Raw genomic sequence first — 27,560 nt, forward strand, 5'->3', positions numbered from 1 at the left:
AATTGTGATAATGGTCACACAATCGGCATCCAACATTTTTTGTGCCGCCATTTTTAAGTTTCGTAGTGATATTATTCATTTTTGTGATCGTGATCGAACTCGAATTTTTTCTAGTTTTCGTAACGCGTTTTTTTTTAATTGTGTGTTTTTTTTAATTTTTTTTAATTGTTTAAATTTTTCGTTTCTTGTTAATTTGTTAAGGTTTACAATACCTGTAATCGAATTTTGACAATGACATTTCTTTGTTTACATTTTGGACACCTAATTATAGAATCAGACTATAGTATAGTAATGTAAAGAAAAGGTACGAGTATGATAGCACATATACTCAATTTTTTGCTACAATTTGCACTTAAAAGGAAATTGTGTAAGACTTTTATGAAAATAAAACAATCTTGATAATTTATTACGTTTTTTATTTAAGTAGCAAAAGTTATACTTACTACAAATCAATCTAATTGATGGCTAAATGTAATATATACCTAAAACTACAGTTTGGATTTTCCTCTAACTTCTTTGCTCTTTAAACGCCAATAATCCTGAAATAATAATTTATATCTATACATGAACGATCAAAATTGATAGAAGCGATCACACAGTCCCATGGCTTATATAGGTAGATTCTAAATCATTGAGAGCATTGACACCCAAAGTGTTCTATTATCGACTCCCAGGGGTCAACAAAGACTAGGGTCTATATGAGTGAAGATTTGAACGTTTGAAGGTGGTACCATTTGCAATTGCTTTTGCAATTGTACTGTGTGTTGAACTTTCTTTGTGGTTTGACTGCGGCGGCACCACCGCCACACCTATTTCTGCCTCTTAACAGCAGTGTTAAACGCTGCTGTGTTCTGGTTTAAAGGGTGTGGTAAGTGAGGCATACTTTCTGGGGTCTGCTACTCCTATATTATATAAAAAAGAAAATAATTGGGTCGGTGAGACAACAGGGGTCTACGACAGTGGTTCTTACTTTATCAGATTGTAACTTTAAAGTAGAGGTTATCGGTTACATTTACACTGTGGCTTTTAGAGCTTTTCCCCTTACAAAAAAAGGTTACCCGGTGTCTCTCCTAAGACAAAAAGAGGTTCCACCCAAAATCTAAAATCACTTGCTATATAGTGATCTACGAGAGAAAAAAGTTTACGACCTTTCATTTTGCCGCTCTGGGCAACTGTCAAGCTGCCGTGTATTGGGTCTAGATTATACTCAAATTACTTATTATACTCACCGCAAAATCTAAACTAACGCCTCGCCTTTTAATCTCTCCCTCCACCTCTTTGGCGATGATATCTTGCACTGTTCCATGCACGTCAACGCAGTCGCACTTTGTGTGCGCGTAGTGCGCAGATATGCATTTACGGTAGTTCTGCAATATAAACAATGACATAAGCAACGGCAATATAGAGCTATGCGTTGTTATGTACCTGTGGTCGAAGGTGGTAAAACCCTTTGTGGTTCGACACCGGCGGCACCACCGCCACACTTATTTCTGCCTCATAACTGCAGCGTTAAGTGCTGCTGTGTTCTGGTTTGAAGGGTGTGGTAAGGAAGACATACTTTTCCAAGGCGTTCCATCTTAGTCCTCAGGGGTAGCGGCACATCTGTGGCCGACCTCATGTATGAATATCTAATCCTATCTGGGATTGATTACAGATGTCCATGAGCAGCAGTAGCCACTTACCATCAGGTGGACTGCATGCTCGTCTGATACTCCTATATTATAAAAAGAATGAATACTGATACATAAACAACGGCAATGTATAGTTATGCATCATTTTGTACTTGTGGTAGTTTTGCAATATGAACTCTAACACTTTAGCAACAACAATATGGAATTATGCGTCTTTATGAACTTGTGGTATTTTTGCAATATGAACACTGAACATTTGAGCAAAGACAATATGCAGTTTTGCGTTGTTGAGTCAATATGCAATTGTTGTAGTTTTGCAATATGAAAATTGAACACTTAGGCAACAACAATATGAAGTTATGCGTCAATATGTACTTGTGGAAGCTCTGCAATATCAACATGAGTGACGTAATGTCACATTTACCTTGGAAATGTTAGCTCCAGACCCGTGTACGAGGAGAGGGTGGAAGAATACTGTGTCTCCAGGTCCCATCTCCAGGTGTACCCGTTTGTCCAGGGGAGCTGTCGACTCGTCTATGATGCCGTGGTACATTTTTAGAGCGCCCTGGTAAGGTTAGGTACTTATAAGAAAATAATAATAATATATGGTTATTAGAAAATAATTTACAATAATAAAGTTACAACTCTATTGTTACAAAAAAAAATCAGGCTCTGTGTGGCCTTCATAATTATATTGCGTAGGTAAATGGCATTAAATTTACTCGTAAATTCTCAAAAATCTTACCAGTAATTGCAAAAAAATTACCCGGTAAATTTGCACATTATCTACTTTATACATAGATTAGCAAAAATACTTCGCCGCCTTGGAATTGAATGAAGCCACAAACGGCTTATTAGTAAGTTCTTTTTTTGAATTCTTGACTAATAAAAACATTTTTAGAGAAAATTTACGAATAAATAACTAATACTGTGTAATTTACATAATAAATAAATAATTATTTCAAATATTTTAGGGACATTTTAGCAAGGAGACGTGGCAAAACTTTTTTACGCGACTATTTCAATTTTCAAAACTGGGTATATATTATTGTTAGGAGTGAGTAATCTTTACTAATCTATGACTTTACATTATCAAAGTTACCAGTAAGGATAATTACCCAGTAATTTCAATCAACTTACCGGTAAAAGCCCATGTTCGTGCAGCGTGTTGGCTTTGTGCGAGCCAGGTACCACCCACAGGCAGCCATTGTTAACATGCGCATGATCCACCGCTGTCCAGGTGCCTATGATCTGGTCTGCTGGGCGGTAAGGGAAGTAATGCAGATCCTGGTAATAAATAAATGACGGTGACTATACTTACATGAGTTACAAAGTTAGTAAGTTACTAATCGAAGTATTTTGTGTCATAAATATCTAAACTATATAATTCTTATAAATATTAACTGATTTTAAAATTGAAAAAGACATTCTACTTAAACTGGTCAATATTTCTAAAACATGTAGTCCACCTGAGGTAAGAGACAGTCCCTTTTTTCGATGCTTCCTCCCGTTGTCCCCGAAATGAACCTCGGGACATAAAGTCCCATTTTCCCAAATGACAATAATTATAACTAAATATTAAAAGCCATAAATTTAAAGTAACAATGTTTTAAAAGCAAATTTTTCATGTCATTAACAGCAAACTCTTTTATCTGATACCCATGTTATCATGGTGGATAAGAAAATTTTCGCCGTCGCATATTTTTAGTAACGCCTTTATATTTTTCGTATTCGTCTCAAATCCAAATCCAGCGTGGGGTGCTCCATTTATCAGTTTTCGAAAAGCGCCCCACACATTTTCAACAATTATACTATTTACTGTTCCTTAATTTTCCTAGATGAAAATTATTTTCTACTTTTTAGTCGATTTTGCAATAAAAGCGTGTTTTTTATTTTTTTTAATTATATTTTTTCAAGAAAAAACTAATTGACATAAAAGATCGAAGTTCCGTTTTGACTGAAATAATAAATGGTCACTTTAGTTACAGTCAGTAATATCGGTAATGTAATTTCAATCTGAAAGTAGGGGAAAATTATAGGTAAATACCATAGATATATTATCCTACTGACGTAATATATCTATGGTAAATACATAGATTAGTAAAGATTCACTCACTCAAAGTTTTGCCACGTCTCCGTGCTAAAATGTCCCTAAAATATTTGAAATAATTATTTATTTATTACGTATATTACGCAATATTAGTTATTTATTCGTAAATTTTCTCTAAAAATGTTTTTATTTGTCAAGAATTCAAAAACAGAACTTACTAAAATAAGCCGTTTGTGGCCTCATTCAATTTCAAGGCGGCGAAGTATCTTTACTAATCTATGGGTAAATATTATAACAATATTTTGTTTAAATTTAATTCTCTCGGGTGTGTACCTGGTGTGGGGGGTGTATTGATGTCCCAGGGGGTTTGTTGATGAACATGCAGTTGATGACCATTATTTCATTCCCTATCAACTGGGCGACCACGTCCAGTAAAAGAGGGTGCTCTGTATACGTCTTAAATACGTCATCGAACTGGATGTCTTGTAACTGAAATAAAAAAATACGTGTGGCACTCGGAGACTGCCGCGGTAAAGCTATTGCATAGCATTTTTTATCAACTTATGCAAATTGCAAGCGTGAATTTTCAAAAAGTCATTAACCCGTCAACTGGCGTGTGCGCCCCGGGGCGCACAGATCGCTACTAAAAAGTATCACCGCTGTGCCGGTCGGAGTGGGGGGTGTTAGGTTTTTTCGTTAAGGAATTTCGGGATTCGGACTCCACGCTCAAGGCCCGCGATAGAAGCTATGCAAAACGTTGGTCGAGGTCGGATGTTGGATGGGTGACCGCTAGTGACAAAAACATTAAAATAGCAGTTGTAATCAACATTCAAATTACTAAAACGTAAGTTAAGCAACGTTGGTCGAGGTCGGATGTTGGATGGGTGACCGCTAGTGACAAAAACTTTCAAATTACTAAAACGTAAGTAAAGCAATGGAGGGCACGGCCGACAGTAGGATGGGTGACCGCTAGTGACTAAAACATATTAAAATAGCAATTGTAATCAACATTTAAATTACTAAGACGTAACTTAAGCAACGTTTGTCGAGGTCGGATGTTAGATGGGTGACCGCTAGTGGCATAAACATATTAAACATCAGTCTTAATCAACATTGTTGTTAAAAAATAAAATTAAAAAAATGTGTTATACTACCATCTGTTTTCAAGTTGACGAATTAAGGTGTTAGGAATTTTCGTTACGGAATTTCTCGATTCGGTCGCCGCGCTCAAAGCCCGCGCTAAAAGCTATGCAATAGCTTAAAAGATTTAAAAACTTTAATTCTGAAAAATATGAAGAACCCTTTGTGGTTCGACTCCGACATCACCGCCACACCTATTTCTGCCTCATAACAGCAGGTTAAGCGTTGCTGTGTTCTGGTTTGAAGGTTGTGGTAAGAGAGTCATACTTATGCAAGGCGTTCTAATGTCTTCAGGGATAGCAAAGCATGTGTGGCCTTTTTTATAATATAGGAGTAGCAGACGGGCATGCAGTCCACCTCATGGTAGGTGGCTACTGCCGCCCATGGACATCTGTAATCGACCGCAGATAGGATTAGATATTCCTACCTGAGGTCGGCCACAGATGCGCCGTTACCCCTGAGGTCTGAGCTGGAACGCCTCGGAAAAGTATGTCTCCTTTACCTCACAAAGCGCGGACTTACGGTAGGAGTATCTTATTTGGGTGTGGTTGGTTGACAACAGTGGCCTCTTGCATATTATCAGATGAATCTATCTATATATATAAAAGCGAAAAGATACTCACGTTCAAAACGTATTAATCAAGGTTTTGACTAAACTACTGAAGCTACAATCATGAAATTTGAACTATAGCTTAATTTTGTAATGTAGATGCGCACTAAGAACGGATTTTTTGATATTCTCCCGTTAAGGGGGTTAAATGGGGGTTGAAAGTTAGTATGAAAGTCCGTCAGTTTTAAAGCAAACTGAATGAAAATTGGTATTTAGCTTTCTAATTTAAAATAATAAAAATCTAATCTAAGGGTTTTCCAAAATCAACCCTAAAGGTGGTTAAATAGGGGATGACAGCTTATTTTAAATTTTGCCATTTTGAAAGCGAGTACTATGAAAGTTAGCCATTGCTTTACTGGTTACATATAATAGAACTTTAGTTCTACCGTTTTTGGAAAATCAACCCCTATGTGGGTTAAATAAGGGTTGTAAGTTTGTATGGAATCTCCCCAGTTTTGATGTAAACTCTATGAAAATCGGTATTTGGGTTTTCGATTAAAAATAATTAAAAACGTATTTCACCATTTTTGGAAAATCAACCCTTAAGTTGGTAAAATAAGGGTTGACAGCTTATTTTAAAATTTGCCAATTTGAAAGCCAGCACTACGAAAGTTAGTCATTGCCTTACTGGTTAGATATAGTGGAACTTTAATTCTACCGTTTTTGGAATACAACCCTTATTTGGGTTAAATAAGGGTTGTAAGTTTATATGAAAGTCCTCCAGTTTTGATGTAAACTGTATGAAAATCGGTATTTGGGTTTTCGATAGAAAATAATTAAACACCTATTTCACCATTTTTGGAAAATCTACCCTTAAGTTGGTAAAATAGGGGTTGAAAGCTTATTTTAAAATTTGCCGGTTTGAAAGCCAGCACTATGAAAGTTAGTCATTGCCTTACTGGTTAGATATATTGGAACTTTAATTCTACTGTTTTTGGAAAATCAACCCTTATTTGGGTTAAATAAGTGTTGTAAGTTTATATGAAAGTCCTCCAGTTTTGATGTAAACTGTATGAAAATCGGTATTTGGGTTTTCGATAGAAAATAATTAAACACCTATTTCATATTTTTGGAAAATCTACCCTTAAGTTGATAAAATAGGGGTTGAAAGCTTATTTTAAAATTTGCCAATTTGAAAGCCAGCACTACGAAAGTTAGTCATTGCCTTACTGGTTAGATATAGTGGAACTTTAATTCTACCGTTTTTTGAAAATCAACCCTTATTTGGGTTAAATAAGGGTTGTAAGTTTGTATGAAAGTCCTCCAGTTTTGATGTAAACTGTACGAAAATCGGTATTTGGGTTTTCGATAGAAAATAATTAATCACTTATTTCATTGTTTTTGGAAAATCTTCCCTTAAGGTCGTTAAATGGGGGTTGGATTTTTATTTCAAACTCCGTTAATTCGGAAGCAAGGACTATAAAAATTTGCATTTTGCTTTCCTGTTGGAAATAATAGAACTTTTTTAACACCATTTATGGAAAATCTACCCTTGAGAGGGTAAAATAGGGGTTGAAAGTTTGTTGGGAGGTCAGCAGATTTTCAAACAATGTCTATGAAAATTGGTATTCAGCTTTCTGATTGAAAATAATAGAACACCTATTTCACCGTTTTTGGAAAATCAACCCTTAAGTTCGATTAATAGAACTTTATTTTAAAATCCGTTAATTTGGAAACAAGGATTGTAAAAATAGCATTTAGCTTTCTGGTTCGAAATAATAGAGCTTCTTTAACACCATTTATGGAAAATCTACCCTTAATGCAGAACAGCGTAAAATAGGGGCGAAAACTTCGTTTAGAAGCCCGCAGCTTTTTAAGCAAAGTCTATGAAAATTGTTATTTGACTTCCTGATTGAAAATAATAGGACACCTATTTCACAGTTTTTGGAAAATCAACCCTTAAGGTTGTTTAATAGGGGATGGAATTTTATTTTAAAATCCGTTAATTTGGAAGCAAGGACTGTAAAAAATGGTAATTGGCTTTCTGGTTGGGAATGATAGAACTTTTTTAACACTATTTATGGAAAATTTACCCTTAAGAGGGTATAATAGGGGTAGAAACTTCGTTTAGAAGTCCGCAGATTTTGAAGCAAAGTATATGAAAATTGGTACTTTGCGTTCTGGTTGTATATCATAATCAATAATATATCACTTATATTTCCATTTTTTTTTAAAGCAACCCTTAAGGTCGTTAAATAGGGGTTGGAACTTTATTTTATAATCCGTTAATTTGGAAGTAACCACTATGAAAAATTATCATTGGACTCAATGAAGCATCTGAGTCACTGTTTTTTTAGATCAACCCTTAAGACGGCTATAAAAGGGTGTATGCATTATGCCTTTCTGTTTACACATCTGTTTCAGCATTTTTAGCAACTCAAAGTAAAGAAAGTTTCTTTAAAAATCGTTATTGAAGTTACTTCCTTTGGCGTGTCTGGAAAAAGAACAGAGTTTAGTGTAGGGCGAAATTCCACGGGCCGTCGTAACATATATTTTTAACATGGGAGTGTATTGCGCGTGCTGAAGTGCAGAACAGCGATTTTTTAGGGTTCCGTACCTAAAGGATAAAAACGGAACCCTATTACTAAGACTTCGCTGTCTGTCCGTCTGTCCGTGTATCACAGGGCTCTATCTCTGGAACCGTAATAGATAGACATTTGAAATTCTTACAGAGGGTGTATAACGGTGGCCGCTATAACAACAAATACTAAAAATAAAAAAAGTTGAAAACAAATAGGGGTTCCCATACTCCCCATACAACAAACTGCTATTCGATATTTTTCCAACTAACTTTTGAACCGTTAGAGGTAGATAGTTCAAATTTTCACAATGTGTGTGCTTTAATGGCTGCTGCAATATTAAATACTAGAAATTTAAAAAAATGAAAATTTTGGTTATACGGAAACCTCCAGGTGCGGGCTTGACTTGCACTTGGCCAATTATTAGTAACGCGCAGACCCGCAGGCCACAAGGGAAAGTCGCGGGCCACACACTATCCGTGAGTGTCGGGTTGCCGACCGCTGGTGTTGAATATTAGCTTTCAGAAATTTGCTGATAAAGCGTTTATTGATGCATATGTACATAGGAATGTTTTTTAAATTCTACTAAGGAGGTAAAAGAAGTGTTATATGTATGTATACGGGAATCTTTTAGGTTCGAAGTTAGACAACGTGGACGGGTGCAAATTTCATATATGATAATGCGCAAGTTTATTCAAATTGGCCTACATTTTGGTATACTGATTAGGTACATCGCAAATACTTTGGACAAACTGCGTGCCAACATTTTGTCCTGCCGTGGGGTATGGTTGTGGTTATGCGTGGATTAGTGATGGTGATGTGAACTAGAACTAGGGCTAGAACAGGGCTACAGTATTTCCTGCCTGTCGTACGAGACTAAAGGGGGACTTCTGGAGTTGCGGGTGGCAAGAATGGGAGCTCTAACTGCTCAGCCAGAGACCCTGGAATGAACCTCTGTATGTAAGGCCCCACATAACATGGACGGTTCCTATGGAATAGTGTAAATAGTAATTATTGTATCCTACATGAAACAAATATTTTAAAGCAAGTTTCATTACAGTCCACTAATTAGATATTTCTGAAGAAAGCTTCACCAATTTAGGTACACAGTGACGAAAAAAAAATATTTTATTAATTAAATATTAATGCTACTTTATCGTTAAAATTGTTAAAGGTACAAATTTACGATTACAGTTATTTGTATGTCATATCATGTATTTTTACGCGGGCGAAGCCGCGGGTTCTGCTAGTATAATATATTATTAACTGGATGCTACTTTTCTACTTCTATAATATACAGATAAGTGATTAATGTAGCAGTGATAGTCTAGTGGTTAAGAAACACGGCCTCTCGATCGAGAGGTCCGAGGTTCAAATCCCAGGCACGCACCTCTGACTTTTCAAAATTTGCGTATTAGAAATTAATTATCACTTGCTAAACGGTGAAGGAAAACATCGTTAGGAAACCTGCATACCTGAGAGATTTATAAAAAAAAATCTCAGTGTGAAGTCTGCCAGCGCGGTGGACTATGGCCTAATCCTTCTCATTCTGAGAGAAGACCCGTGCCCAGCAGTGGGACAGTAATGGGTTGATGATGATGATTAATGTAAATAACCTAAAATTACCTTATTAATATAATCCTCTCTCTTCTTTGATTTGGTGACCAATGATCTCTCTTTAACAACCGTCACAACCCCCAAATTAACTTTATCATTACACGCTTCGATGAAATGTTGCCTGCAATCGAATTAAACAATTATGTGCAATTAATTAAACATAATTATAGTATCTTATCTAATTTATTGTATAATTGGTTTAATTATAATTAATCTTCTAAATATATATAACTCAAAGGTGACTAACTGACATACTCGTAGTGATCTATCAACGCACAGCCCAAACCAATGGACGGATCGGGCTGAAATTTGGCATGCAGGCATGTTATGACGTAGGCATCCGTTAAGAAAGAAGGATTTTGATCAATTCTACCCCCAAGAGGATAAAATAGGGGATGAAAATATTACTACGTAACGCGAGCTAAGCCGCGGGCAAAAGCTCGTGTCATATACGTAAAGATTATATGATACTAGCTGTGCCCCGCGGTTTCACCCGTGTTTAAAACAAACAGGGGCACAGCTAGTTTTAAAATATAAGTAGCCTAAGTTACTCCTTATTACTTCAGCTATCTGCCAATAAAAGTACCGTCAAAATCGGTCCAGCCATTTCAGAGATTAGCCAGAACAAAGAGACAGACAGACAAAAATTGTAAAAAAAAGTTATTTTGGTGTATGTACCATATATATATTTGGTGTATGTACCGTATATGTATATATATATATTCATATGCATGTAGTAAAAAGCGGTTATTTCAATATTAAAAACAGACACTCCAATTTTATTTATATGTATAGATTGGTGGCGATCTTAGTCCTTAGGAATAACGTATCTGTGGTAGGCTTCAGGTAAAACCTGTTCCACAAGAAGTTGGTTTCACATGTCCACGGACGACAGTATCCCCTTATCAATTGGATAGTAACCTATGGTACTTATTCATAATATAAAATAAAAATAAATATAAAATTCTCGTGTCATAGTTTTCGTTGCCATATTCCTCCGAAACGGCTTGACCGATTTTGATGATTTTTTTTGTGCTTATCCGGTATCTATGAGAATCGGCCAACATATATTTTTCATCCCCCTAAGTGATAAGGGTTGTTCACCCTTAACATTTTTTTAATTATATGGCAACAACGTTTGTCGGGTCAGCTAGTTAATAACATAAAATAAAAATAAATAAAATATTACTTTCTACTGCTAAATTCTGGTTTGAATGGTGTGGAAAGGGAGATATACTTATCCCAGCCTTTCAACTTAGTCCTCAGGGGCAACTCTTGACAACCTGAGATAGGAATCTAATCTTATCGGGGGTTTATTGCAGATATCCTTGGGCGGCAGTAGCCACTTACCATCAGGTGGACTACATGCTCGTCTGTTACTTCGTTATAAAAATACTTTAATATAGTCTAAAATACTTGAGTATAACTATAATATAGTATTTAATATAATGTTATATAGTTTACTCCTAAAAACCGTTATTAGAGTTCAAACAAAAATATAGTTCACTCACTTGTAATTATTTAAGTCGGTAAAGTTAATGAGTCTCTTGATGACAAGGAAGCCATTATCCCTGTAGAAATGCAGTTGCTCTGCTGATAATTTGCTGGTTGTCGGCAGGTCTGTAGAGACACTGAAACAATAAACAGTATGAACTCGACTACTCTTCTTCTGAACTCGACAATTTTAGAGGCTTGCGACTATCGGATTGCCAAATGTGTTAGGTGCTACTGTGTTCTGATTAGACTTGAGTAGCTCGCGAGTGAGTGATATAAAAGATATATATCTTCACCAAAGAGCTAATCACTCATCAACTCCGACGAATTTGAATTATATCTTTATATCCGCGTCACATGGTTGAGTTCATAGGTCCATACGATTCCGGATATAAGATCTTCTTCAACTCAACAGTTTTATACTCGCTCGCGAGTGAGTTATGAGTTAAATGAGCGACTGACTGAGAGTCTGATTCGAGTCAAATGCATTACGTCTTAAACACTAATTAAAATATTTTTTAATTCTTTGCTAAGAATATGAAAATAGAGATATACAAATAGTGTTGGCTGTGAAATTTATATATAATTTCTTGCCAGTTTTGTATTAATTATAGGAATCAAAAATGTTGTCAAAACATTTTGATCTGATTCTCTGATATACTGATATAAAATGTCGCTTATATCTTTACAGAGCTACTGAGCTAAAGTGAGTTACTGAGCTAAAAGAGTGATATATATCACTGAGTTGAAAAGATATATATCTCTCTTTTCACTTCAGTGATATATAATGCGCACCTCTAGTTCTGATAAAAAGGATGTGGTAAGGGACTTAGGGACTTACGAAGCGTAACAAGTTAGTCCGCAGGACGAAAAGAACATCTAAGGCCGATCTCCTGTAGAAATGTAATTCTATATGGTATTGATTATAAATCATATTTCTAAAATATAAAAAAAAAACATGTTCGTTATGTATTTTACCCTAAAATTATTATTAGGAAGAAAAGATACTTAAATAATTACTTACTTTTTGGGAATGACCTTCAATCTTTTGAAACCCCTTACCATCTCCATAATGCATTCAATAACTATTATAAATATCATATAATTTTCAAAAATCTAATTTTATTAACAATATTTAATTAATATACAACTTATCTGTTTAAAAGCCGCTGAGAAATAAATGGATTTCTATTTTCACTGCGACTTAAGAAGATTTGATACGTTCGCAAAAACAAGTTAACGTGATATTTTTGACTTACAATTAGGATATTTATTCGTCATTAGAATTTAATTATTAAAATCCCCTTAGCTCGACTATTTTTAGGGTTCCGTTCGCAGAGGGTGAAATGGAACTAAGTCTCCGCTGTCTGTCCGCCTGACCGTCTGTCAAAAGGCTTTATTTCTGAACTGTAATATTTCTACCGAATAACAGCAGTGTTAGGCGCATCTGTGTTCCGTTTTGACGGGTGTGGTAAGGGAGACAGACTTTTCCGAGGCGTTCCAGCTTAGTCCTCAGGGGTAGCAGCGCATCTGTGGCCGAGCTCAGGTAGGAATATCTAATCCTATCTGGAGTTGATTGCAGATGTCCATGGGCGGCAGTAGCCACTTACCATCATGTGGACTGCATGCTCGTCTGCTACTCTATATTATAAAAAATAGACACTTGAAATGTTTACAGAGCGTGTATTGCAAAGGCATATACAATACATAACAAAAATACTAAAAATAAAAAGATAAAAATAAAAAGGGGTTCCCATAGAAGAAACCGTCGTTTTTGGAAATATCTATCGAAATGCATATGCATTGTGAAATTTGAAAGCGTTAATAGGTTAAAAGTATATACTTATTATGCATATGCATTGTGAAGTATATACTTCTGCATGTATACCTGCGATATTAACAAAAGTAACAAAAACTAGAAAAAAAATTCACTAAAGATCCCTTCGTTCGAGGTTTCGACCCGTACTTGGCCAAATATCAAATGTTACAATACAATTTAAATATATAAAAAATCTTGTAAAAATAGTCACTACTATATAATATGCTCAGCTAATATAAAGCCTGGGAGGGTTGCTAGTGTGTGAATAATAAAACAAAATATACGATACATATATTTTTTTTATTTTCAAATTAGAAATTTATTTTAATTATTATACTTTGCAAAACGTTGACATAAAATTTATACATTTTATTATGTTAATTCCTCAATATTAATTATCATAAAATATTTAATCACAAAGATATTATTTCTTCTTTTCTTTCTGTCTACCATACTCACAACTTAGATATCCCTTTAAGTGGTTTGCTTTTAAGATGCCAGAATTCCTGGAAATAATGACATATAAGTTATAAAATTATTATATTGTAAGCAAATAAATAGATATTTTTTATAATATATAAGTAGCAGACGAGCATGTATTCCACCTGATGGTAAGTGGCTACTGCCGGCCATGTACATCTGTAATCAACCCCAGATAAAATTAGATTCCTACTTGAGCTCCTTAATGTGCCCACAATTGCGCTGTTACCCCCGAGGACTACGCTGGAATGCCTAAGATTAGTATGTCTTCCTTACTACCCCCTTCAAACCAGAATACAGCAGCGTTTAACACTGTTATTATTATGCACAAATAGGTGTGGCAGTGAAGCCGCCGGAGTCGAATACAAGGGGTTCCAACATCTTCAACTACAATGACATTTTTAAATGACTTCCCTTCGACACGTATATATATATATTTTTATACTAATCTATTATTTTTTTATTTTTGGTTATACATATATCAATGTTCAACTACTGTTCAAGTGGATAGAACCACTTTTTAAATATATTCGCTATATTTACCAGGAAGGTCATATTGATGCCTTGTTTCCGCTTGGACTCTTCCACCTCTCTCACGACGATGTCTTGCTTCGTCCCGCGAACATCCACACACTTGCAGTCCACATGTACGTAATGGGCGCACATGGATCTTCGGTAGCTCTGCAATATGAATTATAAACTAGAGTATTATGATATAACAAAGATTTAACTGCTAAAAATGCCCTATCGTATTCCCACAATTTAGATCAATCTAACGACATCATATGTCAAGATCAACTCATATGAAATCCGCCATAAATGCATGGCTTGTCCTGAAGACTAAGTTGGAACACCTTGTATAAGTATGTCTCCCTTACCACAAATTACCTTACCTTAAAATCGGAATACAACAGCGTTGAAAACTGTTGTTATTAGGCAGGAATAGATGTGGCGGTTGAGTTTTCCCACAAAGAGTTTTATCACCTTTAAAGTGGATCCCAGGATTTAAAGTCTTACCTTGGTGTTGTTAGCTTCAGAGCCGTGGACGATAAGAGGGTGGATGAAGATGGTGTCTCCAGGACCCATCTCTATATGAACCCGCCTATCCAGGGGTGCTACGGACTCCTCTGTGATGCCGTGGTACATTTTTAAAGCGCCCTGTAATTATATAACACTGACTTTTAATTGTGGCTTCTTTTGCTTTGTTTGTTGCTTTTCAATCACTCTTTCAACCCCTGAAAACGTGCATTTACAAAATCGACTATTAGTTAAGTGTAGCAAAAAAAAAACAAATTGACATTCGCATTCATAATATTAGTAAGGATTAAAAAATGGATACCAATTAACAATTATTGTATGTGTTTTATAATGTTCATTTTCGAATTAAAAGTACAATATATATTTATTTGTATGATACTTCATTTTCTTATGTGAGCATTACAGGAAAGTATACTTCAAAATTTAGGAAAACTAATATTAGATTTAAAACTCTCGAGGAATAAAAAGAACTTTTAGTTCGAAATTCACAAACAAGTTAGATACTAGAACTCTGAAGCAACTTACCGGTAATTTTAAAACCATCATATCTGTAAAATTCCAAGAAATTTACCAGTAACATTACAAACTTACCAGTAAAATTTCAAGGAATTTACTAGTAATACCCACTCAATTTACCAGTAAATCCAAGCATGTTACCGGTAAATTTTCATGTTCGAACAGCGTTGCCTTATGAGAGCCTGGTATGACCCACAGGCAGCCATTGTTAATATGTGCATGGTCTATTGCGGTCCAGGTGCCTATAATTTTGTCCACTGGTCGGAAAGGCATGTAGTGAAAGTCCTGGGAATAAATAAATTGGTGTTTAAGGTGGTAGAAGCCTTTGCGGTTCGACTCCGATGGCACCACTGCCTCTCCTATTTCTGCCTAATAACAGCAGTGTTATGCGTTGCTGTGTTCTGGTTTGAAGGGTTTGGTAAGACAGACATACTATGAGGCGCTTCTACTTAGTTCTCTAAGGAATCTAATCTTATCGTCTCATCCGGGATTGTTTATAGATGTCCAAGGGCGGCAGTGAGCAATTTACACTTAATTGGTGCTTGCTCATTTTCCAATTCAGTTTCATTAAAAAAAAAAAATATTAATTTTACTTTTGTTTTAAGGTGCTTCTAACTTACGAGTACGTTATTATTGGACTATTATATTTTTTTTATTGTATTAACATTAAACATTAAAATTGCCAAGAAGGTAAATTCTAAATGTGTACTCATATCTAGCCTAGTGGTTAAGAAACTCGGCCACTCGATCGAGGGGTCCGAGGTTCGAATCCCAGCCACGCACTTCTGATTTTTCAAAGTTTTGTGCGTATTAGAAATTAATTATCACTTGCTAAACGGTGAAGGAAAACATCGTGAGGAAACCTGCATACCTGGAAGTTTTATAAAAAAAAATCTCAAAGGTATGTGAAGTCTACCAATACGCACTTGGCCAGCGCGGTGGACTATGGCCTAATCCTTCTCATTACGAGAGGAGACCCGTGCCCAGCAGTGGGACAGTAATGGGTTGTTGATGACTCATACCTACTTAGTTAGATTACAAAAAAGTCAACTAAAAAAGTTTTAATTCTCATTTAAAGCTAAAAATAAATATTAAGTATTATGTGGTTAAAAGAAAAAAGAAAAGCTGACTATTTAAATTTAATTAAGTAGATTTTCACTCGCTGCATTTAATTTTCATAAGAATTGCAATTAAAATCTAGGACTATGAATATTTAAATCAAATACTAAAATTAATTAAATTTGGGGTTCAGTAGTGTTGTTCTGTGAAACAGCGTTTCCCAAACTTTTTTATGGCAGGACCCCTTTAATAAGTAAATATATTTCTCGACCCCCTTGTATATACATCTTTTATTTTATTACTTCACTTTTATTTAAGGTGACAGAACTCTTTGTTATTCGACTAAGGAGGTACCACCGTCACACCTATTTCTGCCAACTGAACAGTAATGATGGAAAACCGCTGCTGTGTACCGCTTTGAATGGTGTGGAAAGAAGATGTACTTATCCGAGGCGTTCCAAGTGGTGCAAAAACACGAAATCGAAGAAAAAGTGCGGAGAAATATCGTTTTATTCGTAAATGATCTAAAAACTACATTTTTTAAATATTTTTAAATATTTTACAGTGACAATTTCAAATGTCAAAACTCAACATTTTCCTTTTAGGAGTGAGTAATCTTTACTAATCTATGTTAGAACCAAACAATCTATGAAATGTGTATCAGTCCGCGAAAAAAAAAGTCACCGAATCACAGACGAACTTTTTACACTGGGGGCCTCAATTCAACTCTCCGCCCCGACCTTAGTCTGCCACTGCTTCTGGGATATGGTCTTACCTGATGTGGGGGGTGTATTAATGTACCAGGGGGTTTGTTGATGAACATGGCGTTGATGATCATTATTTCATCTCCTATTAACTGCGCGACCACGTCCAGCAAGAGGGGGTGCTCTGTATACGTCATAAATACATCGTCAAAGTGGATGTCTTGTATCTGAAATGACAAAAAAATATATACATTTTTAAATTGAAATATGTAATGAGCAATTGAGCATGCAGTCCATCTGATTGTTAGAACAATCGTAGCTCATAGACATTGCTCATAGTATTTTTTATAATATTGATATAAAAATCGAGATTGCAGTCTTCCTGATGGCTACTGCTGTCCTTCATATATTGGGAAGACCTTAAATAGAACTCTAATCTTATCTGGGGTTAATTTCAGATTTCCATGGGTGGTAATAGATACTTACTATCAGATGAAGTCACTGAAAAACAATGTATCTGTTTGACTTTGGCGGGTTATAATAATAATTAATTATTGCAAATAATTGATAAGTACGGTACTCGAAATAAGTTTGAGAACCTCTGGAGTAACTAGATAAGACTATTAAAGTGAATTAAAGTATTAAAGTAAATCGGATTAAACGATTAAGGTTTTTTCAAAAAGCATTTCAATTAATCATTATCGCAATAGATTATTGGTTTTTAAGTATCTGTGATTTTGCAATTAAGGTAAAAAATGCAAACAAGAAATAAGCCATATGACTATATAAAAGGCATACAAAACTAAACACCGAACATTTCATACAATTTATTATCCGAAAAAGGTCCTTTTTAACCTTTACGAGTATAAGTAGAATATTAAAAACTTAAAAAATATTTAAAAAATATTTCTACTGTAGGATTTTTCTACTGTAAGACGATGAAAAGTTTGTTTCTTGAGAAGGCATTTTTTCCTCATAATTTTTGTAAAATTGTGTTCCCATATTAATAATAATAATAATAATAATAATGATTTATTGCCACACAAGATACAAAAAAGAAATGATTACAAACTTAAATCTAATTCACACAATAATATTTTGTTGTGAGCAAAGGAAGAGTCTCAGCTTGTGCTAGCACGGGTTACCTCGTGCAGCGCTGTTTTTCAGACTCTCCCTCTCCCTGAGGTGTTATTTTGGAGGGAAGAGTTCATTCCCCGATCGCCGCTTCGCTAATTTGCTCTATATTGCTTATGCACATTATGCAACAAATAATGTTTAACATTTATGTGTGTGTGTGTGTGTGTTTGTGTGTGTGTGTGTGTTTGTGTGTGTGTGTGTGTGTGTTTGTGTGTATGTTTGTGTGTGTGTGTGTGTTAATATGTATATGCATGTATTTGTGGTATGGTATTCGTGCCTCGGAATGGTCACATGGAGCTATAATGAAATACTGGGATAAAAACAATATGCCTATAATATATAAATAATAAAAAATGTGTTTGTTATGTACTCGTGAAAAACTCTTTCAGGGCTAAGCACTTCCAGTAAGCGTGTTTCAGGCTTTCTGCAGCAAGTTGCTTTTTTAACAAGGCCAATTTATATTTTGTTTTGAAGGTGTCTGGGCTCATTTTATTTCTAAGAGGTGGAGGCAGATCGTTCCAAATGCTTGCTGCAGCAAACTTGAAACACGCTCGATATCTCTTTGATTTCTGTGCAGGCTTCACTAAAAGGGTTTGCGAGTTGGAACGTACACTTCGATTCGAAATATCCTTAATCCAAACAAGCTTTTCAAAAAGATATTCCGGTTTCTTATTCCATAGTATTCTCTGCACGGTACAAGCAAACTGAAGCTCTCTCCTAGCACACATGTTTAAAATACCCCTATCATTTAGGAAGGGAGTAATGTGGCGCCTTCTGGGGACATTGAAGCAAAAACGAATGCATGCATTTTGGACTCTTTGTATGGCTCTTTCAATGTTGGCATTCAGTCTAGGCCCATATATAGAGCTGCAGTAGTTAAATTGCGAGAGCACTAAGGTGTCACACAGCAATATTCTAAGTTCTTCTTTGATGTAAGGCCTGATTTCATAAAGGGTTTTGAGTTTGTAATAAGCTGTTCTAATTTTATTATTTACGTGCTCTGCATACTTTTGCTCGCCGTCCAGAGTCAGACCTAGGTTTCGAGCAGACGATACTCGTTGCAAATCGACATTATTTATTTTGATGGTGCCTGCGTAATCAGTAACATTTTTAATTTGCGACTTTGTGCCCACTACAATATATTGTGACTTTGATGGATTAAGTACGAGGGAATTGTTTTGCGACCACTCAAAGATGCTATGAAGATCTTCATTGATTTTTTCAAAAGCTTCTTTTATGTTTTGATTTTTGAAGGAGTAATACAGTTGGGTGTCATCTGCATATAGATGGTACCTGCAGTATTTAATATGATTGGGCAAGTCTGCAGTAAAGATTGCAAAAAGCATCGGGCTTAGCAGTGACCCTTGCGGAACACCTCGCTGAGTCGGTGCTAGAGCGGAGTTTACTTTAGTACCATCTTTGTTATCTATAGACACCATTTGTAGTCGGTTAGTCAGAAAAGCACGGAACCAATTACATGTTTTATCTGAAAAGCCGTGAAATTTTAACTTAGACAAAAGTAGTTCCGGTTGTAGATAGTCGAAGGCACGTGAGTAGTCGAGTAGGACCAATATACTACTAAGTCCCATGTTGGACGCCTCAGTTAAGTCGTCTGTGACGTTAAGGAGTGCAGTTTCTGTACCATGATCTTTACGGAATCCTGACTGGTATTTGGGAATTATTTTTCCTTTCTCGACATAGTTTATTACTTGGTCCAGTACCACTTTCTCAACTATTTTCGATAGTACGGGTAATATCGAGATAGGGCGCAGATCTTTTAATTCTGTGACTGGGTCTTTTTTAGGTATGGGCCTGATCACTGCTTTTTTCCAGCTCATTGGGTACGTGCCTGTTTCAATAGACTTATTTACCATATTTGTAATTATAGAGAGAGTCGAATCGAGAGTAAGCTTAATCATATCTATACTAATGTTGTCATGTCCAGTTGCCTTGGTCTTAATATTATTAATAATTTTTCTAACCTCTGACTCCGTCGTAATCTTTAATTCAAAAGGGTCACATTGTGAATTAGTAATTTCAACATTTTTTTTACTTATATGAGTTTTGTCATACACTGGTAAGTCCAAAAAGTGATTATTGATTTTATCCGGGTCATTCAAATGGTCAGGGATTATATTATTTTGAGACTTATATGACTGTGTCGAACTCTTAATATTTTTCCATAATAAGGTAGGCTTTTTCAAGTTTTTATTTAGGGTAAAATTGATGTAACTTTTTCGTTCTCGTTCAATAGTAGAGGTCACAAAGTTTTTGAGAGTTCGGTAATAATCCATAGAGCTGTTACTTTTATTTTTTTGCGCTTTTTTCAGTGCTTCGTCTCTCAGACTCATCATGAATTTCACCATGTCAGTAACCCACGGCTTAGGATTATCTCGAATAATTATTTTTCGAACTGGAGCATATATGTCGAAAATCTTAATAATATTTTCATTAAATAATTCGACCATTTCGTTCAGATTCTCCAGTGAATTTATGTAGTCCCACGGAACCATTCTTAATTCTTTTGAAAGTTCATCAATATTAATATTTTTTAAGGTTCTTAGAAATTTAACCTGTTTCTTAAACTTGGGCTTTCTGACATCAACATCTACTAGAATCAACGCATGGTCACTCAGGCAAGGATTATGTATGACCTCAACTTTCTTACATTTAGAACTATTAGTGGTCATCACCAAATCAAGCAATGTTTGGGAAACGTTTGTGATTCTTGTAGGTTCCTGTACCAGCTGTTCCAAACTATGGTGATGACAGAACTGTAGGATTTCCTTAGCCTTAGAGCATTCTGTATGGGTCATATCCACATTGAAGTCACCTAGTATGCAGGTAAGATCACGACCTGCCATGACACTGAGAGAGTCACTGAGAGCGTCTAGTGCTTCTTGAACAGTTACGCTCTCCGGTCTATAGGCAGTTCCCAGCGTTAATGTGGAGCCTGGCAGCCGCACTTCCAGCCACATTTGTTCGAGCGACGATTCCGGGTGCCGTTTTACCCTTGTGGAGATTTCATCTCTGATATAAAATCCTACACCCCCTCCTTTCTTACCTTTTCTGGCCCTATGTAAGAATCTGTAATTAGGTATTGCGGGTGCAAGGTCCTCCTCTCCTTCCTTTAACCAAGTCTCGTTTATGGCTATGATGTCCGGTTTCTGTACTAAAACAGTTGTGAAAAATTCGTCTTTTCCAGTATTCAAAGAGCGGACGTTTAACAGTCCCAGTTTCAAACATTTTTTCTTTATGGTAGCCATTATGTTAATAATAATATAGGGATAAGATTAGTGTAGTATGTATGTTTGTGTAATGTAATGTATATGTGTATAAGTGTGTGACGCTTAAATGTACATATCGTTTGTGAAGCATGAGTGACTTTGTTACATAGAGTTTTGAAGGACATAACTCTAGTTACATAATAATATAATACAGGCAGATAATAAATGGCAAAATAAACAAGACAATTAATACTAATGTTAACAAAGAAATGCAAGAGTTCAAATATCAGTTTTTCCAAAAACCCGCATTAAGTCCATTTCCGTGCTTATACGATGTCGTATTTTTCCATCTTCCTCACGTACGAAGACTTTTCCGTCGCGTGTCCAAACGTATTTGAACTTAAGTTCACGTGCCAAGGCTCGCGCTTTTTGAAATAAGAAGCGATTAAGCTTGGTAAGCCGCTCATTTATGTACACAGGTCTTATGGGTTCAGGAAGTTTTAGGCCTTCTGAATTCAGGTTGCGTCGCGTGCGCGCAGATTGCAGCAGCGCGTCTCGTGTAGCGCGGCGTGCCAGGCGTAGGACAAGAGGTCGCGGCCGCGCCATCGCGCCGCTTGGTCCTGATGATCGCTCCACGCCCGCACGTCCCGCACTCACTACGTCCCTTTCGTCTAGGTCCACGCCGATCTTCTTCGCGATAGCCATAGCTAGATGAAGGCAGTTTTCATTAGCCACCTCTACACAGCCCACTATCTCTAGATCGTTTGATAAGAAGGCTTGGTCCCGCTCTGCGTTGTCTGCCTGAATCTGCCTGATAGCATTTTCAATTGTCGAGGTATCAGTCTGACGTTCTTCTGCCGGCTTATTTTCCAGAGTGGTTACTCTGGCCTCCAACTGCTCTATTCGTGTGTTTTGGGCTTGAATAGCGTTTGTTAGACCAACAATTGCTTCTTTAATACTATCTGTTTGAGCGTGCAGCAATTCCTTCATGTACGTTTTTAGGTCATTAATCGTGGTATTATGAAGACCCATATTGTTTTCAGTAACCGTGTGTGGGCTACCGATATCACACATTGACGTTATTCGAGCAGACTTAGAGCGTAGCGTAATGTTCGCCTCATCATTTATTGTTTCTCCCACGACTACGGTGTGACTTGACCGTTTTTCCGTTATATCACCTATTATTGCTGCATTACGCACGGGAGTATTCACATTTCCTTTTTTAGGTCTTTTGCTGGTGCACTCCGGGCAGCGCCACGGATCCTTTCGATCCGATAGATTAAAGGACTTAATATCAATGTTTGCGCACTCGCCATCATATTTAGCCTTGCAAGTAGAGCATTGAATATATTCCTTTTTTGTTAACAGGTTTCGACATCCAGCACATTTGTACGGCCCACTCATCTTAAAATAGTTTCTTCAAAAAAAAAAAAAAAAAAAAATAACCGTACCAAAAAAAAAAAAAAAAAGTAATAATAAAAAATTAACGAGTACAATTAACTAATAAAAATTATACAAAAATAATAATAATAATAATAATAAAAACAAAATAATTAAAAAAAAAAAAAATTAAAGATAAGCGGGCGAGAAGATTTGAACCCAAGTATACGGTGCAGTATGTGACATTAAGTAGTAGTTTCGCACAATACACCAAACGAGCTAATCGTTCTACAGCGAAAATATGGATTAGTTTTTTAAGTAATTAGCGGCAGTCTATGCTTAGCAACAAGCTTATGAATGTTTGTGAGTCATCAACGGTTTGTGCACTGACACTGCTTATTACAACACAACGGTCACTAAAAATTCTGAGTTTATAAACGTTTATTCACGCACACTTCAACACTTTTCAAAATCTCTTTATCACTACTTTGTGAGTTGGCACATACGCTTCCGATTTGTGCAATTTTTAGGGCCGAACTTGCAGTATAAACAACTTGTTTTTAATTTTAATTGCGGGAGCACAGCAAGTACGTCTTAACTACTCCGCAGCGGCGGGGGGGGCCTCCCGCAGCGGCGGGGGGGGCCTCCCTTATTAAGGGTAAGGAAAGGGTGCCGTCAGCGAAAACCGCCCTCCGGCGTGCCGGGCGCCTGCGATGAAGCGGGAGGATTTATCTTGTTCCCTGGCCCTCTCCGCCGTCTCCTTCGCGAGCATAGCTGCCTCGCAGAAGGAGCGAATCCAAGTGTCCTTACCACACTTCAATTATTATTATTTTTTACAATATAGTAGTAGCAGACGAGCATGCAGTTCACCTTATGATAAGTGGCTACTGCCGCCCATGGATATCTGTAATCAATTACAGATAGGATTACATATTCCTATCTGAGGTCGGCCACAGATGTAGCTACTCCTGAGGACTGAGCTGGAACATTTCGCAAAAGTATGTATGAGCCGTACAATCAACCACAGTGAGACTCGTACATATAGAAAGGAATCATCTTGACCCAAGTCCTACTTTTTCATTTAATGGTTGCTAACATAACCTAGAAACACGCGACTATTTTCACGTAGCCCAAATATTATAATTAAGCAAATTAGAAAGCCACAAACGCAATAGTAATTACCTTTAACATTGTTTAAATAAAAGTAACATAAGTTTAAAGTCATTTTTAATACGCTTTTATTAGCTTCAGACGTATGTATGTTGGTATGTTAGTATGTAACGGAATCTTTGAACATGATTTTAACCCCCTTCAAAACGTCGGATTAACTTGAAATTTGGCATACTTATTAAGGACCGATGACAATTCAATATTTTAAACATTCTGACCCGTTATCCTTACTAGGATAATCAGGATCAGCGATTTTTGTTTTCCTGAGACCCGGAAGGTCTGCGTTAAGACCAATAAAGGAATCTACCAGGCGCGCCGATCACCTAACCTAACCTGACCTGACCTGACCTGACCTGACCTGACCTGACCTGACCTCAACTTCGACGCGTCCGTTGTTAATAGCATCATGAAGCGGTGTCTCATCATCCTTATTCATTCAGTACTTCAACATCTGCACCTTCCTTTAACAAGATTTCCACTATTTCATTGTTCCCATTTCTTGCTGCCAAATGTAAAGGCATATATTATTTCAGCTCATCGTCATAGTCACAACCTATATTATTAACTCGAGCTGTAAAATTAATTAAACTACTAACAGTTTTAAAATCTCTGCAGGCAGCAGCAACACAAAGAGAAGAAATTATAGAATTATTTTTGATATTAACATCATCATGCTGTAATATTAAATCGATGATTGGACGACGTCCTTTTGAAATGGCTAGATGTAAAGCAGTTGACCGTTTTTCTCTTCAGTATTGCCATCAGCGCCTGTTTTTAAAAGATGCTCTATCATCCTTTTTCCGTGATTACTTTTATCCAAGATAGAGGACCTGGGATATGGTATAAACTATGAAAGAAAGCAGTTAGCATTGGCAATTCGGATGTCATTCAACAACTCCTCTGGGATTTTCACGTTAACAATAAAAATAAACACCAATGTAAAACACCACTTCATACAGCTGTGTTAAACAATGACCCAATATTCATTTTTGCACTGCTAAGCAAAGGTGCTGATGCTGATTCGAAAGATAAACTTGATAATACGCTACGTAATAATCGTTAAAATAATCGCTAAAATAATCACAAAAAAATTAAAAATAAATAATAGTTAAAAAAAAACTAAAAAATACGCTTTTATAAAAAATTCGACCAAAAAATTAAAAATAAATAATAGTTTAAAAAACTAAAAAAAATACACTTTTTCTAGAAAATCCAACTAAAAAATACAAAATATTTTTTTTTTAATTTGAATTAAGAATAGTGTAAATAAGATAAAAATATTTTTTATTGTAAAAAAAGCGTGGGGTGCTTTTTAAGATATTATCAAAATGATAATCCTTCTACTCAATATCTATCAATAAAATATTTATAACTATTGACACCATGCACCCCACGCTTTTTTTACAATAAAAAATATTTTTATCTTATTTACACTATTCTTAATTCAAATTTTAAAAAAAATATTTTGTATTTTTTAGTTGGATTTTCTATAAAAAGTGTATTTTTTTTAGTTTTTTAAACTATTATTTATTACCTTAGATCAGCTGTACACAAAAATTATTTTTTTCCCCTATTTTCCCCTACTGTTAACAGACAGAAATGTTGTGGTAGTGCTGGTGTCGAACCACAAAGGGCTACTTACTTTTAAATAGATGCATATATGTTACCTTATTAATATAATCCTCTCTCTTCTTATACTTGGTGACAAGAGACTTTTCTTTAACAACTGTCAGTGCTTCTAAATTGACCTTACCATTGCATGCTTCAAGAAAACGTTCTCTGAAATAAGTTAAATAAACTCTCATTACATTTATAACAGTAAATAATTTGTTATAAAAAAAATTGATTGCTTATTTTCACGATATTAAGTAATACATGAAATATTAAAACTTTATTTTACTAGGAAACAGGGAATTGTTATTAAAAAAATTACCGCTTAAGAATATACTCTACGTCACTTTCACAATTTAAATTAATCCAACGACACCTCATATGTTAAACTACATCACATGCAGAAGGTCATCAAAAAAGACTTCATCATCACGTCAATATCGAGGCAATAGTGACATGACACAGTGTCGTGTTGATTTGAAGGTGGTAGAACCCTTTGTGGTTCGACTCCGGCGGCACCACCTATTTATACCTAATAACAGCAGTGTTAGGCGCTGCTGTGTTCCGGTTTGAAGGGTGTGGTAAGGGAGACAGCCTTTTCCGAGGCGTTCCAGCTTAGTCCTCAGGGGTAGCGGCGCATCTGTGGCCGACCTCAGGTAGGACTATCTAATCCTATCTGGGGTTGATTACAGATGTCCAAAGGCGGCAGTAGCCACGTACCATCAGGTGGACTGCATGCTCGTCTGCTACTCTTATATTAAAAAAAAAATGTAAAGTGATAAGTGAACATTATAGAACACAAGAACAATGTGTCTACTCCCTTATGTGATAAAACAAAGAAGTACAGTGTCAGAGGACGTACCCTTCATTATATGATTATTTAGCAGTTTAAGTTCGCTTAGAATTACCTACTCGTTAGTCTTATAGTAGGCTAGATTGTAATTAATATAAAGTACCTTCTCACTAAGTACTTTATGCCAACCACCAAAAATCTTAGAAACTACATAATAACAGTAATTTTTACACTAATATAACTTTGAGGACTATTTAAAAATAATTCACTTTTAATTTAATTACTTACTTTTCACTTTTAATTTACTTACTTACTTTTAATTTACTTAAATAATTTACTTTTAATTTAATTTACTTTTTAACTTTTAATTACTTTTGGAGCGAAACACGTGTTGGTGGTGGTATGTATGGTGGTGTATATTTTTAATTTTTGCATCTGCACGCATCCTTTGAGGGAGGGAGGGTGGTACATACTGCATGGTTTAAAATATATACCATCATACATATTTGTAGCGGATTGTTGCGAAGTAGTTTTAATCTTAACTTAATAATTCACTTACTTGTAGTTATGTAAGTCGGTGAAATCAATAAGTCTCTTGATGACAAGGAAACCATTGTCTCTGTAGAATTGCAGTTGCTCTGCTGACAGTTTGTAGCTTGACATTTTAAATACAATATATACTACATCTGCAATAACTAAGTATTGGTTACTCACTAAAAAGTTAAATTTTAAGTCAGTGAAACCTTAGTTACGTAAGTAGAAAAGAAGTAAGTTCATTTGTGTTCTGCCATTTATAAAGGGTTGAAAGTATGCAAAAACGTTAATGTACACATTTTAATATGCATATGCAGTAATTTATAATATGTATTCATTATGCGAATTGTTTACGATGGAGAGACAAAACGATATTTTATGCACAAATATGGAAAAGGTTACTGGATAACGTACAAAGTCATTCTCATGAAGTATAATTATACTAATTTACATTAATCTCGTAGAAAATAAATAAATTATTCATATACTTATTTGTTTTGTTGTTCGCTGTAGATACGTGTAAGGATCTGTTTCTGACTTCAGGTAGGAATATCTCGATTACAGATGTCCATGGGCGGCAGTAACCACTTACCATCAATTCCACGACATCCCTTAACCAAAGTTTTTAGTGTACCTCCAAGCAGAACTGGTCTCCTCAAAAATTCTCCGCTGTGCAGAATATGTAATGAATACAACCGAGCACGTGCATCAATTGTAGACATTGACATCTTCCATGATTCGTGTCTTTCATTTAAAAACAAACTAACAACTCATTTGCTTACTGTTTAAATTTAACTGCTCTTTTAACATTTTGTAATTTTTAGGCTTAATGAATACTATTTAACATCTTATTATATTTGTCTTTTTTTTGTTTTTAACAAGCAATAACATGTCTTTGGCTATTAACGAGAATGCTGTACATACTTATAATTGGCATGTATATAGGATACATTATTACTATTGTAGTTAAGTTGAAAATGTTATGTATACTATGCTGTTTGTGTGTCTAAATAAATAAATAAAATAAAAAA

The 27,560-nt window shown here is 35.7% G+C and overlaps 1 protein-coding gene across 3 annotated transcripts; it reads right to left on the reverse strand.

Moving 5' to 3' along the window:
• Window positions 1-399: 399 nt before the first annotated feature.
• LOC140755179 (phytanoyl-CoA dioxygenase, peroxisomal-like) lies at window positions 400-27,101 on the reverse strand. 3 transcript variants are annotated; one of them, XM_073090397.1, is made up of 8 exons: window positions 12,086-12,252; window positions 11,079-11,198; window positions 9,577-9,688; window positions 4,015-4,170; window positions 2,772-2,918; window positions 2,056-2,196; window positions 1,230-1,367; window positions 400-539 (listed from the first exon to the last, which is right to left on the reverse strand). In XM_073090397.1, the coding sequence occupies exons 1-8, from the start codon at window positions 12,160-12,162 to the stop codon at window positions 489-491; spliced, it is 942 nt and encodes a 313-aa protein (XP_072946498.1). In that variant the 5' UTR covers window positions 12,163-12,252; the 3' UTR covers window positions 400-488. The 3 variants fall into 3 exon arrangements, 2 of the variants coding, with proteins under 2 accessions (XP_072946498.1, XP_072946499.1); XR_012103743.1 differs by lacking the exons at window positions 400-539; window positions 1,230-1,367; window positions 2,056-2,196; ... (1 more) ...; window positions 4,015-4,170; window positions 12,086-12,252 and adding exons at window positions 13,904-14,041; window positions 14,378-14,518; window positions 15,056-15,199; ... (1 more) ...; window positions 25,259-25,370; window positions 26,555-27,101; XM_073090398.1 differs by lacking the exons at window positions 400-539; window positions 1,230-1,367; window positions 2,056-2,196; ... (3 more) ...; window positions 11,079-11,198; window positions 12,086-12,252 and adding exons at window positions 13,264-13,386; window positions 13,904-14,041; window positions 14,378-14,518; ... (2 more) ...; window positions 25,259-25,370; window positions 26,555-27,101.
• Between the last annotated feature and the right edge of the window lie 459 nt (window positions 27,102-27,560).

The sequence above is a fragment of the Epargyreus clarus genome, unplaced genomic scaffold (genome assembly GCF_041222505.1).
Source record: "Epargyreus clarus isolate Ecla_fem2 unplaced genomic scaffold, WU_Ecla_fem_2.2 ptg000032l, whole genome shotgun sequence".
In the NCBI taxonomy this organism is placed as follows: domain Eukaryota; kingdom Metazoa; phylum Arthropoda; class Insecta; order Lepidoptera; family Hesperiidae; genus Epargyreus; species Epargyreus clarus.

Bases quoted from the DNA above. Each gene is read 5' to 3' on its own strand.
- LOC140755179 (XM_073090397.1), bottom strand. From the start codon at position 12,162: ATGATATTTATAATAGTTATTGAATGCATTATGGAGATGGTAAGGGGT. The intron at 4,171-9,576 runs GTAATTTTAGGT...TTTTTATTTCAG, and splicing joins GAGAGGATTATATTAATAAG to TTACAAGACATCCAGTTCGA. The intron at 1,368-2,055 runs GTAAATGTGACA...TTTATATTGCAG, and splicing joins CTGGAGCTAACATTTCCAAG to AACTACCGTAAATGCATATC.